Raw genomic sequence first — 13,424 nt, 5'->3', positions numbered from 1 at the left:
ATTCCTTTTTTGTTTTTTAATACTACAACTTGGAAAGATCTAATACTCAATAAATGGAATTTAACTAAATTTTAAGATCTAAGTGAAGAGAGGTTGTCATCACACATTCCCTCAAAGGCATCCATGCTTCCATCCTTGTGCAGACTCCATCCCCTCTGAAATCCTGGGGCTCTGTGAATGTCTCTGTCACAGGTGGTGACAAAGTCTTGACCACAACTTCTAGGAGACATGTCCCACTAGAGCTTAGAAGGCATCTTGCCTGCTCTTGTCCTTCACTTTGTGGCCAGGAAAACTGAGGCCCAGGGCAGGACAGGGAAGTGATGCCATAGATCCCGTCGGGTGAGGATGGATCTGCAGCTTACCAACAGTGTGCATTCTGCTGCATCACAAACCTCCTTTCAGACTGCGACTCCCGGGAACAAGCCATGCAGTTTGCCTGGATGGCTTCTCCTCCACATCAGCAAGAAAGAGCTTTCTCTGATGAGTCACAGCAGTTAAGTGCTTGAAGCCCCTGAAGCCACCAGGATTAAGGTTCTGCTGGGTTATGAAGGGAAACAGCAGGTACTCTGGAATCCTATGTCAGATAAGCCATTTTCTAGCTTCTGAACAATCAGAGGAACTGAGCCTGTGGCCAAGCAGGGTGACTGGCAGAGGCCTTCCCTTGATTCCTTGCTTTAGTTGTTTCATTGAGGATTTCTTTAGTTGGATGGTGACTATAGTTTAATATGTGCTCTGATCGTTGAACTGGAATCCATGATTCCAGGACTAACAGTTTTGTTGGAAGTTAAAGTTCATTGTGGTCACAATCAGGACTGTTCCTAATTTTTCTGGTTCTCCTCTCCTTCCAGGAACACACAAGGATTGAACTTCCCCACCCTCTTGAGTCTAGGCATGGCCAGGTGATTGGCTTTGGCCAGTGAAACGTGAATGCGAGTAATATCATGTTTACATTTTGCATGATAACTGCACATTTAACCTGGTTGGCCCCAGGGCCTCACTGTAAGCTGTGGTCCTGCTAGGACTCTAGCTCTTCTCTTGCTGGGCTACTGGTGTTAGTTTGATCTGCAAGGGAAAGCTCAAGGCCCATCCTCTGAGGGGATCCAGATGAGAATGGACTTTAAGGGACTTCAAAATAGTTATTTAACAAAGATATATTGCTCTCAAAGCATGCCCCGCTTGGGGTCAAGGGATGTATGAAGTTTAAACGATCATTGTTTTTCGGGAACCGTGGTGCTTACCTTCAGAATTCTGGTGCATTTTATGAAATGAGATATTAGAAAACCAGCATGAAGTAGTAGAAATAGATCTCTATAAAAGTTTACACTCCCTTAATCTGTAAACCCAGGCTCTGGATGGTGAGGAATGATACTGAGTCCATGTGGTTTTGTGCCTGAGTTGCTACTGAGAAGGCTTGAATCTTTCAAAGAGCAACAGAGAATAAGACAAGCCAAACATCGACACTTTTTTGTATGGTTTGTTTTACAAATTTGAAGAGACTCAGCTAAAGCACCAACTGTCACACTGATACCTACTTGGTAGGGCTACAGGTGTGCAAGGCCTTCAAATGCGGCTTCCAGGTTGCAATGGAAACAGATTTCTCGTCAGCTGCGTAACTACGCCAAACACACTGCATGGGGCATACACGGCGACATAAAAAAGAAAAGCAAAGAGAGGGAGATAGAATGAAATGAAATGGCGATTATGAAGTCAATGCATGTTAAGAATCTCCGCTTGTCATACTGAGCCCTTATAAAGCCCCACAGGGTGAGGAAGACTACTAGATATTGTCCGCCGGCTATTAAACACAGCATCATGTCACATCAGTGGAACTGCTTTTCATAACAACTCACATCAAAGAACAAAAGTACCAAAAAATATAGCATAAAGCAATTTTTGAACTGGTTAGGGAAAGGTATGACATTACCCAAGGCCAACTATCTGAGCATGCACATGCATCCCGGCAGCCAACTGCACGTCTTTAATCACTATTGGAAAAGCGAGAGGCAAAGGACCCTGAACATCCACAATGCACCTAGAAAATTAGCCAGTAAACCAGCTGGTAAACTAATGCCCACAGGGTATGTTAATGATTTACTGAAATTCCCTGAAGCTGAACTATGCAATCCTTCTAATGCTAGAAATGAAGATATTGATAACAAAAAGCAGGGCTAAAACAAGATTGGGGAGAATGCATTGTCTAGGAATATAATTGGAAAGCACGTAAGGATTCAATGCCATGGTCTAAGAATATGTTTACAGTTCTTTGATATAAAATATAAGCTCTGTCTACTTCGTATAATTATACCTGACATATATAATACAAAGTATTTTCATATAATCCTCACAATCACAGTGAGGGTTAAGATCCCCCCTTTTAGAGGAGAAAATAAAGGTTCAGATAAAGGAAGAGGTTTACAGAAGGTTGGTAAAGTCGAGACACTATCTCAGGTTGCCTGGTTCTAGGTCCTGGAATCCCCCCACTGTCCTTTGCTGACTGTTATTGGAAGAACTTCTGAACTGTCTACTTGAGAGACTGCCTGAACTTGCTTTCCATATGGATTTTAGTGAATTTCTTCCTTTGTAATATGTCTGCAAACATCTCTAATGACCAAGTGTTTACTCCAGTCTCCTGAGAGGAAAGACTTTTATTATAATTCGTAAATCAGAGCATTCTGGTCTATGTGGCAAGTTCATTGAAAGGGGTCATATCTCTAGTACATGACCATCCTTCATGATTTTGAACCTACATGAAGAAAACAGTGATCTAATAATACTCCCTTTCCTGAGAATATTATTGAAAAAAATGTGTGCTGAACAAAAAGAGTCAAAAATTGACATAACTTCTTTGGAAAACTGTTTGCCAGTAGCTAATAAAGCTGAACATATACGTAGCCCATGATAGAGCTACACACTCCTACATATATACTCAACAGACTTGCTCACACATTCCTCACATGATATGTACTATAATGCTCCAAACAGCACTAATCTTAACAAACCAAAGCTGGAAATACTCAAGCACCCATCAACAGTAGAATAAATAGATAAGTTGTGGGTATGAACACGTAGACAGGTACACAGTAAAAGCACACTGTAACTACACTCAACGGTATGGATGAATTTTACATGAATAAAGTTGAAGGAGAGAAACAAGACACACAAGAGGACACACTGTGTGATTCCGTTTCCATAAAGTACAAAAAACAAGGAAAACTGATTTTTGGAAGGCAGCAGTGTGGTTCCCCTTGGGGATAGTGGTTGAGAATGTACATGGGAGGTACTGGCCATGCTCTTTCTCTATCTGGGTGCTGGCCACACATGGTGCTCATTTCTCTCAGAATCCGCACTCTATTCTGTATGCACATTGTATTTCAATAAAACGTTCAAGAAATCATATAAAAAACTGGAAAAATATACAGTGAAACCTGAGGATTTTTTATATCATTAGGGAAGGTTTAAGAAATAGAAGCACAGCTCCTTGCCTGGAGACTTGCTCACACAGCTCATGTTGATTTATTCAACAAATTGGTGAAAACTTATACTAAGCATCTTGGCATCTTTTAGAGAATAAAGCAATTATCATTGTACCGTCTTCAAATGTTGGTTTTTGCAAATATTGTGCAAACAATTTCCAGAGTGACCTAGAGTAATCAATGACAGCGCACAGATTCATCAATGCAGCCCCTTCTCTAGGGAGGCCCGAGAACTTCCGACTCTGTGACGGCATAGGTGGCTACCTTGATTAAGCAGTTTTCATAGAAGGCATCATATACATGTGAACTCACATACCTTTGAAAGCAAGACTTATGTAGAACTAGAAGCATACAGCAGCTCTGTGCATTATTAGAAAATGAAATCAGTGAAAAAAAAAAAATCCCAAACAATAATACAACAAAAAATGGGACTAAGGCATTACCTGCCAATGTTATAAAGAATTGGGGGCAAAAAAGCCACTCCTAGAAAATTGAAGATTTTCTTAACTATTCTGGCTCTTTTTCTATTAAATTTATCTCAACGGCTAAGCTCCTCTTCCCTTCATTAGGCTTCTCCTGAAAATGTCTTGTAAACGAGAAGCAAAGAAGGAGCAGGTGGCATCTCTCTCAGGACTGACATCAGCTAACAGTCAGAATGGAAGTGGAAAGGGTGCCTCTCTTGCTCTTCTAATAACTTTGTCCTGTCCTGAGCTCATTCTCAGCTAATTGCTTCTAGTGCTGCACCTCAAGGCCACAACCACACAGTCAAGTAGCTGATGTTCCTGTATTTAAAGCCAAAATCACATGGTAGTTGGCAGAGAAAAATACTGCCCTGAGGGACTGAAGTTACCCAGGGATAAGCCACAGGAAGGAAAAGAAAACCAAAGGCAGCACTTGTCAGGCACCCCAGTGCTCTAGGCCGCTGAGTAAGTCCAAGCTCCGCCTACAACTGTAAGCGCAATGACGGCACAATTAAGTTGGTGGGAGTATTTGGTTTGTATTGTCTGGGGTATGACAGCTATGACACATTTGACCCTTTCTGGAAATTTTAATTTCAACCGACCATCCAAAGGTGTAAATAACAGGGAAGTGATTTTTTTTTCAAGAAGTCAGAGAACTAAAAGATTTAGGATGAAAACCAGCAATCTCTCCCCACCTCACTTCTCACTAATTCAATCTTGTTGCTTCTGTTTTTAAGAATCCCTATTTTTATGGATTGTTCTCATATTTCTTGATTTTTCAATTGTAGGCTTTGCAATTAACTTCCTACCAGGAAAAATAATGATATAGTCCGCTTATACTTTCTGTTTCTCTCATCCTCCCAATAGTTTTTAGTTTAGTTAATTTTTAGTTAAGTTTAGTTAAGTTTTTAGTTTAGTCTAGTCAGTTAATACTATTTAGTGTTTGCACTATTTTGACCATGCATCTAGACGTAGGTCAGCAATATGATGTCCATGACTACTTTTTCTTTCTTATACATTTTTTTTTTGTTTTCCTTGGAGTTATTATTGCCCCATTTTAGTTTCTTGATTTACCTTTATGTACCTATTAGGAATACATTCCCAAACTCAACAAAGTCTCTAAAATTCCACTAGTCAAATGTATCACGAAATCTGTCAGTTCCAATTTGCGTTTCCTTGAAGGTCTTTCTCCTGAACTCTCCAGCCACCTGTTCTCTGCTCCCCAGCTGCTGCTGCATTGGTCCCTGCTCTCTGCTCTGGAGCTGCTGCAGCATTGGTCCCTGCTCTCTGCTCTCGAGCTGCTGCAGCATTGGTCCCTGCTCTCTGCTCCCCAGCTGCTGCAGCATTGGTCCCTGCTCTCTGCTCCCCAGCTGCTGCAGCATTGGTCCCTGCTCTCTGCTCCCCAGCTGCTGCAGCATTGGTCCCTGCTCTCTGCTCCCCAGCTGCTGCAGCATTGGTCCCTGCTCTCTGCTCCCCAGCTGCTGCAGCATTGGTCCCTGCTCTCTGCTCCCCAGCTGCTGCAGCATTGGTCCCTGCTCTCTGCTCCCCAGCTGCTGCAGCATTAGTCCCTGCTCTCTGCTCTCCAGCTGCTGCTGCTTTGGTCCCAGGACTTCCCTTTACTGTCAGCCTAGAGATTTCCTTTCTCTTTCCTGCATGAGATCTCTTGTTTCCTGGATCCCATGTCCCCTCCTTCTTGGTTTATCTCTTTGTTCTAGAAAAGGAATTCTATCTAAGTAGCTTCTTTCTTAAAAATTTCAGCTTTATTGAGGTATAATTGACTTATAAAATTGTAAGATATTTGAAGTATACATGGTGGTGATTTGATATACGTACACATTGTGAAAGGACTCTCCCCATCTGGGGAATTAACATATCCATCATCTCTCACATTTATCTTATTGAGGTTTTTCTTGATGAGAACTTTTAAGTTCTGTTCCCTTAAATTTCAATTAAGTGGTACAACGTATTCAACTATGTCATCATGTTTCACATCAGACCTTCAGAACTTGGTCATCTTTAGCTGACAGTTTGTGACCTTTTTCCCAATTTCCTCCCCCTGCACCAGCCCCTGGCAAACACTTTTTACTCTTGGTTTCTAGGAGTGACTTTTTTTTGTTTTAATTTAGTTTCTACATATAAGGAGTACTATACAGTATTTGTCTTTCTCTGGTTATTTACCTAGCATAATAACAAGGTCCATCCATGTTGTCACAAATGGCAGAATTGCTTCTTTCTCATGGTTGAATAATATTCCATTGTACAGCCATGCTTCATTTTATTGCTCCTCATTTTACTGTGCTTCACAGATACTGTGTTTTCTACAAATTGAAGGTTTGTGGCAACCCTGCATCAGGTAGGTCCGTTGGTGCCATTTTTCCAAGAGCATTTGCTCACTTAATGTCTCTGTGTCACGCTTTGGTAATTCTAGCAATATTTCAAAATTCCTCATTATTATTAGATTTGTTATGGTGATCTGCAATCAGTGATCTTTGACATTACTATTGCAATTGTTTTGGGGCATCACAAACCACGCCCGTATAAGACTGGAACTTAGTCTACCAATGTTGTGCGTGTTCTGACTTCTCCTCTGTTGGCCGTTCCCCCATCTCTCTCCCTCTCCTTGGGCATCCCTACTCACTGAGACACAACAATATTGAAATTGGGCCAGTTAATAACCCTGTGGTGGCCTCTAAGTGTTCAAGCGAAGGGAAGAGTTATATGTCTCTCACTCTAAATTAAAACCTAGAAATGATTAAGCTTAGTGAGGAAGGCATGTCAAAAGCTGAAAAAGGCCAAACACTAGGCCTTTTGTTCCAAACAATTAGCCAAGTTGTGAATGCAAAGGAAAAGTTCTTGAAGGAAATTAAAATTGCTACTCCTGTGAACACATGAATGATAAGAAAGTGACACAGCCTTATTGCTGATATGGAGAGGGTTTCAGTGGTCTGGACAGAAGATCAAACCAGCCACAACATTCCCTTAAGCCAAAGCCTAATCCAGAGCAAGGCCCTAACTCTCTTCAATTCTGTGAAGGATGAGAGAGGTAAGGAAGCTGCAGAAGAAAAGTTTGAAGCTAGCAAAGGTTGGTTCATGAGGTTTAAAGAAAGAAGCCATCTCCATAACATAAAAGTACAGGGTGAAGTAGCAAGTGCTGATGGAGAAGCTGCAGCAAATTATCCAGAAGATCTGGCTAACATCATTAATGATGGTGGCTACACGAAACAACAGATTTTCAGTGTAGATGAAACAGCCTCCTATTGTAAGAAGATGCCATCCAGAACTTTCATAGCTAGGGAGGAGATGTCAATGCCTGGCTTCAAAGCTTCAAAGGACAGGCTAACTCTCTTGTTAGGGGCTAATGCAACTGGTGACTTTAAGTTGAAGCCAATGTTCATTTACCACTCTGAAAATCCTAGGGCCTTTAGGAATTACGTTAAATCTACTCTGCCTGCACTCTGAAAATGGAAAAACAAAGCCTGGGTGACAGCATGTATGTTTAAACATGACTTCCTGAATATTTCAAGCTCACTGTTGAGAGCTACTGCTCAGACAAAATGATTCCTCTTGGAATATTATTGCTCATTGGCAATCCACCTGGTCACCCAAGAGCTCTGATGGAGACATACAAGGAGATTAATGCTGTTTTCATGCCCGTTAATCAAGGAGTAATTTTGACTTTCAAGTTGAGTTTTGAAGAAATATATTTCATAAAGCTATAACTGCTATAGACAGTGATTCCTCTGATGGATCTGGGCAAAGTAAAACGAAAACATTTTAGAAAAGATTTGCCATTCTACATGCCATTAAGAACATTCATGATTCATGGGAAGAGGTCAAACTATCAACATTAACAGGAGTTTGGAAAAAGTTGATTCCAATCCTCATGGACGACTTTAGGGGGTTCAAGACTTCAGTGGAGGAAGCATTTGCAGATGTGGTGGAAATAGAAAGAGAACTAGAATTAGAAGTGGAGTCTGAAGATGTGACTGAGTTGTTGCAGTCTCATGATAAAACTTAAATGGATGAGGAGTTACTTCTCATGGATGAACAAAGAAAGTGGTTCCTTGAGATGGAATCTACCCCTGGTGAAGATGCTATGAAGACTCTCGAAATGACAACAAAGGATTTAGACTATTGCACAAACTTAGTTGATAAAGCAGTGGCAGGGTTTGAGAGGACTGGATCCAATTTTGAAAGAAGCCCTACTGTGGGTAAAACACTATCAAAAGCATCACACTCTAGTTCTCTTGCTACAGAGAAATCGTCCTTGAAAGGAAGAGTCAATCAATGTGGCAAACTGCATTGTTGTCTTATTTTAAGAAATTGCCACAGCCACCCACTTCAACCACCACCCTGATCAGTCAGCAGCCATCAACATCGAGGGAAGACCCTCCACCAGCAAAAACATTGTGACTTGCTGAAGGTTCAGATGATGGTTAGCATTTTTTAATAATACAATATTTTAAAATTAAGGTATGTACATTTTTTAACACATAATGCTGTGCACTACTACATTGCACAATTAGTAGGCTACAGGATAGTGTAAACATAAGTTTTATATACACTGGGAAACCAAAAACTTCATGTAACTCGCTTTATTGTGGTATTTGTTTTACTGTGGTGGTCTGGAACTGAGCCTGCAGTAACTCCGAGGTAAGCCTATATACCAAGCAGCTTCTTGAGTAAAGGTCAATGGTAGGTAAAGTTTTGAGATTATGCATGTCTGAAAATGTCTTTATGCTACTCTCAAACTCCATGAATAGTGTGGCTGGGTATAGAATTCTAGGTTAGAAATAATTTTCCTCTCTAATTTTGAAAGTACTGTTCCACCGACTTCTAACTTGAGGGTTGCTAATGAGAAATCCAATACAATCCTGATTCTTGATCCCTGGATATGTTCTGCTCAGAAAGCATTTAAAGATGCCCTGTTTTTGAAGTGTTCTCATGTTTTCACCATGATATTTTCACTGTGAAGTATTGTTCACAGTTCTGCATCCTTGGTGACCTTTTTGTTGTGGCCACTCCTATTCTTTAGTTTTGGAGAATTACAACGTAATAGTTCTGTGATAAAACCCTCCCCCTAGATGCCTTGTACTCTTTTTTGAGGTACTTCTGTGGGTTGGATCTTTGATCTCCTGGAAGGCGCATCTAATTTTCCTATCTCTTTTGACTTATTTTCCATCTGTTTTTCATTTGACTTTGTGGGAGATTTTCACAACTTTATCTCCCCTTCTATTTTCTTTGTTTTTTACTTTGCTGTCATGTTTTTCACACCTAGGAATTTGTCTTTTCTAAGTCTGTTCTTATTTGTAACTGAGGCACTAAAAAGGATGTGTAAGCTCTGAATAAGTGATTTGAGTTTATTGACTGGCGGCTTCACTTTAAGATAACTGGATGAAAATTCAGTTATTTCACTAGCAGAAGCACAAGTTTCAATATATAACTTTTTTTTCTTTTGGGCCAACTAACTTTCCCACAGCAATATCTTCTAACCTCTTCCCTTCTGGAAAATAAGCTGCTCTGTCAGCATTCATTTCACAAACTTTGACTTAATTTTCCTGCTTCTGATCTCAGTAAAGCATCTTAACTTCACCCTCAGTTGGTCCAATCCCTCTAGAAGTAAACCCCTAACATGGAACTTCTGAAGCATCTTCAGAGGCTAATCCCAGGGCTCCAGGAATGTATATATGAGGACGAACTGCTGCTATTTGGAAGGAGTAATGGATTCCGATTCAGACACAAGGGATTTGAGTCCTAGCTCTTCCTGGGCTTGTCCTGGAGATCAAGTGACATAATCTATTAGAAACACTCTGCAAACTGCAAACGCTTCACAGGTCTTGGGCATTAGTAATAAAAGTTGTGACATCTGGGCAGGTATTCAAAGCGTTACGGAGAGCTGCTTTCTTTCCCAGACTGTTCCACTTGAAATGAAAAGTTAATTTCAATGAATCATGCAAAGATATTGACACAGCTAAATTTGCTGCAAGCTGCTGGGGTTTTAAATGTTTCCCTAAAACCGTGAAATGCTGGTTAATTTGGTTGTCTTACCAACCAAATGACAAAGCAATGTGGGAATCTCAGTGCCCTTTTGGAAAAAGTGTGGCTCTGGCTTAAAGCAAATGAGATTGTTCTTGATCTTGATGCTTTGTCTGCTCAGCAAACCAAAGCAGGTTTATTGGGTAGGAAATGAATGGGTCAGCAAAAGAAGCTTGCTTTTCAATCTAGTGCATCCTTAAAATAAATTTCTATAATATACAATGAAGGCTTACAGCCGTGAATTCTGGCCAAGGGTTACAACAAGGAAGAACAGCAAATACACTATTATTCCTATGTCTAACAAATAAACTAATTGCATTTGGACAGGGAGGAATGCTTCTTAAATTAGTAGATTCCATTTTGATCATTGAACTATGATTTGATTTTACAGATACTCTTGATTGTTTCAAGTCTTTCATTTTACATTCTTTTTTATTCAGAATAACACACAAACTGGAGTTTTAAGTACAATAAAAATAAATGATTTCACTCCATTGTTACCCATGTTTGTACAAGTTCAATTATTGATCACAATATATGTTACATAACCCAGTTCCATAAAACAACATTCTAGACCTCTAAGCAAACTGTTCAGTCAGTTTCCTCTCCACCTTTTAGGGGTTACCCGGGAGGAAGTCCCCATCTTGCTCTGGCTGTGGACATACGAATGCCTCTGGCCCAATGATTTGCTGCAGGGTTAGTAATCTGTTTTCAAGTTCAGTTGGAAGTCACTTTTGCACAGTTTAGTAGTTGATGATGATAAGTTAGATCAGGAAAGTTCCTCCTACCATTCTCTGTATGTCTTGTGAATATGATAGGCAACAGCAATATACGGATATTGAACACTTGAGATATGGCTAGTGTCACTGAGGAACTGAATTTCTAAATTTAAATAGCCACGTGTGGGCATTGGCAACTGTATTGGGCAGCGTACTCAGTATCTTAAGGGACACATGCATAGGAAATTCCTCTGGGGGCTCACTTTCTAACAGAACAGCTGATACTCTAAGATGTTTTTGGGTAAAGAGTCCCTTTTAATATGCAGAAGTATCAAGGATCTGTACATGGAAGTGTTGTATTTTGGGTATGTGTTGAGTAAAAAAATATGCAGTAAAAAGCTAATAAATTTAGTAAAGATTTTAAGTAAATTGAACTTTATTCATGACAACAGCATCTCCATTCTCCTGAGAGCAAGTGATCTCTCTCTGTATATATATGTGTGTAAGATGTATTATTGGTTCCATAGGTGGTCAGGGCTTGGTGCCCGGATGGATGCAAGGAACCCGTGGATAACTTCTGCACTCACAGGTGGGAAACCATTGTTCTAGAATTAAAAGATAAGAAATAAATTAAAGGATAATGAAAAGATAAAAATAGTAAGGAGAAAAATTCATTAGACGTATGGGAACACCTCATGGCTAGTTAAGAAGTGCCTTGGGATGGAAGCCTGTCAGTCCTGGGCCTCAGCATTTTGTGTGCCCACCAGAGCGCGAGAGGCCTCTTTTCTCTATGGTGAGCATCATTCGGCCTCAGATCTTGAACTCCTACTACTTAGGGATCTTTTCCTTCAAGAAAACAAAGTTTACTTTATCTTTAGTGCTCTTTTAAAACTTGGAAATTTAAAAAACAGAGACTCTTGGTGGTTTGTACTAGAAGTCAAGGCCAGCAGTCCATTTCCTTGTCAACAGCTGCAGAATAACTTGGTTTAAAAATTAATATCTTGGGGCCGGCCCAGTGGCATAGTGCTTAAGTTTGCATGCTCCGCTTTGACAGCCCAGGGTTTGCAGCATCCCACATAAAATAGAGGAAGATTGGCAAAGATGTTAGCTAAGGACCAATCTTCCTCACAAAAAATTATAAAATAAAATAAAAATAAAAATTGCTATCTCCATTCAGTCATCAGATGCAAGCAGATCTCCTTCAGGGTGTAACTGAGCCACTCCTGGCTTCTTGCCTTTGCTCAGTTCCTGTTGGAGGTTCTGCATAGCACAGCGGTAGGTAATGGCTGAGGGAAGGTTGTGTAGCGGTTCCCCCCCCCAAACCCACCCACATAAACCTACAATCTACACCAAAACAACATGCTTGTTACTATAGCATGAAGACAAGTCTCCTAGCACCTCAGATTGCCACTCCAAACCTCTTTGGTTTAGGAGTTCTGGATCTTCCACTGCCTGGAAGGAAGGGAAGAAACTTTAGATTGCATAATCATCTTGTCTGTATGAACTCCACAGTATGGATCTAGAGAAATATATTTTGTGATTCTTAAACAACCTGCTCCCAGGATGGCTCTACTCCCAAAAGATATAGATGGCAAAAAGAGAAGCATTCCTTTTAGTGCTGAAGCAAATCCTGAGTGATTGAAAAGAAAATGAAATTCTAAACAACCTAACAATCTTATGAGTTAGCTTCAAATAATATGCTTATTATTTCATATTCTCGAACACTGATGTATTCCATAATCCCACCGGCTCCTAAAATAGAGTAACTATTTCAAGTTATTGCTCTAGAAGGCATTTAAAGTGATTCCACAGGTGCTAAACCTTGACACTCTAAACAAATACATTGTTCTTCAGAACAGCAGCATACATCTAGCTGGAGAAGGTAATTATAACGCAGGGAACAATGCCATGTTCTGCTCCATCCTTAATGATCAATTATGTTTCACCAAGCAACTTGTAAGACACACTAGGTCATTCCAGGAGTAGCACACTGCTAACCTCTATGTGACCTTGCTGGCACGGTTAATTACTCTGAACAATGCATGTGCCGTTTACTGAAAATATATATTATTTTTCTGTTTTGGAGGATGGAACATTTATCCAAATCCAAGACTGGAACTTAATAGTTCCAGCTTCATTTTTAGAAATGAAACAAAACAGTAGCTCTACTGAGCAATGAAGTGCAGAGTTTAGAAAATGACCCAGCAAGCTCTCGGGGAGGCAGATCTTACCATCCACCTGTCACATCGACACTCACCTGAATGAGGTTGGCAGCTGGGTTCCTTCTTTTCTCAAAGTGTTTCTGGCGGTGCTGTTCTTGTACTTTTAATGCAAAACCTGAGCCAAGAATGCCCTGGAACAAAACACAAAAATAGTACTTTAAAATTTTTTCTAAAGCATTGTTAAATAATACAAATATTTTTTTTAAAACCTCTAAAATGAGCCTGAGAAAAGACAAGCAGTATGCAACCTGTCCATAAACATATTACTCATTAAAATAAATGCTGTTTACCTCTATTTTAACGCCATAGGCCAACGGCAAGCTGTCAGGCAAGAAATGCAACAACTTCTGTTGTTTAGTAAATCAACCAGATGTTGCCATTTATTGTCCCTTATGGGATAGTGAGAGGCAGCATAAGTACAAATAAAAATCACAATTTTTAAAAATGTTTTTTGTGTGGACTTTGTGGCATTTCCTTCTGCCTACGTTAGAGTGATGGTCCTGTTTAGTGATG

At 40.1% G+C, this 13,424-nt stretch overlaps 1 protein-coding gene across 14 annotated transcripts in view; it reads right to left on the bottom strand.

Moving 5' to 3' along the window:
- KCNQ5 (potassium voltage-gated channel subfamily Q member 5) overlaps positions 1-13,424 on the bottom strand; it is a 470,944-nt gene that overhangs the window by 63,968 nt on the left and 393,552 nt on the right. For 8 of the 14 annotated variants that reach the window (XM_023625213.2, XM_023625215.2, XM_023625214.2 and 5 more), the window contains 2 exons: positions 12,947-13,042; positions 1,533-1,627 (listed from right to left, as the gene is read on the bottom strand). In XM_023625213.2, coding sequence (XP_023480981.1) covers positions 1,533-1,627; positions 12,947-13,042 — 191 coding nt within the window. Of the gene's footprint in view, positions 1-1,532; positions 1,628-12,087; positions 12,142-12,946; positions 13,043-13,424 lie in introns of all 14 variants that reach the window. The other 6 variants (XM_070244825.1, XM_070244827.1, XM_070244826.1 and 3 more) reach the window with 1 other exon arrangement.

The sequence above is a fragment of the Equus caballus genome, chromosome 20, assembly GCF_041296265.1.
Source record: "Equus caballus isolate H_3958 breed thoroughbred chromosome 20, TB-T2T, whole genome shotgun sequence".
In the NCBI taxonomy this organism is placed as follows: Eukaryota; Metazoa; Chordata; class Mammalia; order Perissodactyla; family Equidae; genus Equus; species Equus caballus.
The sequence above is the reverse complement of the archived record's forward strand: the minus strand, read 5'-3'. Positions and strand labels throughout refer to the sequence as shown.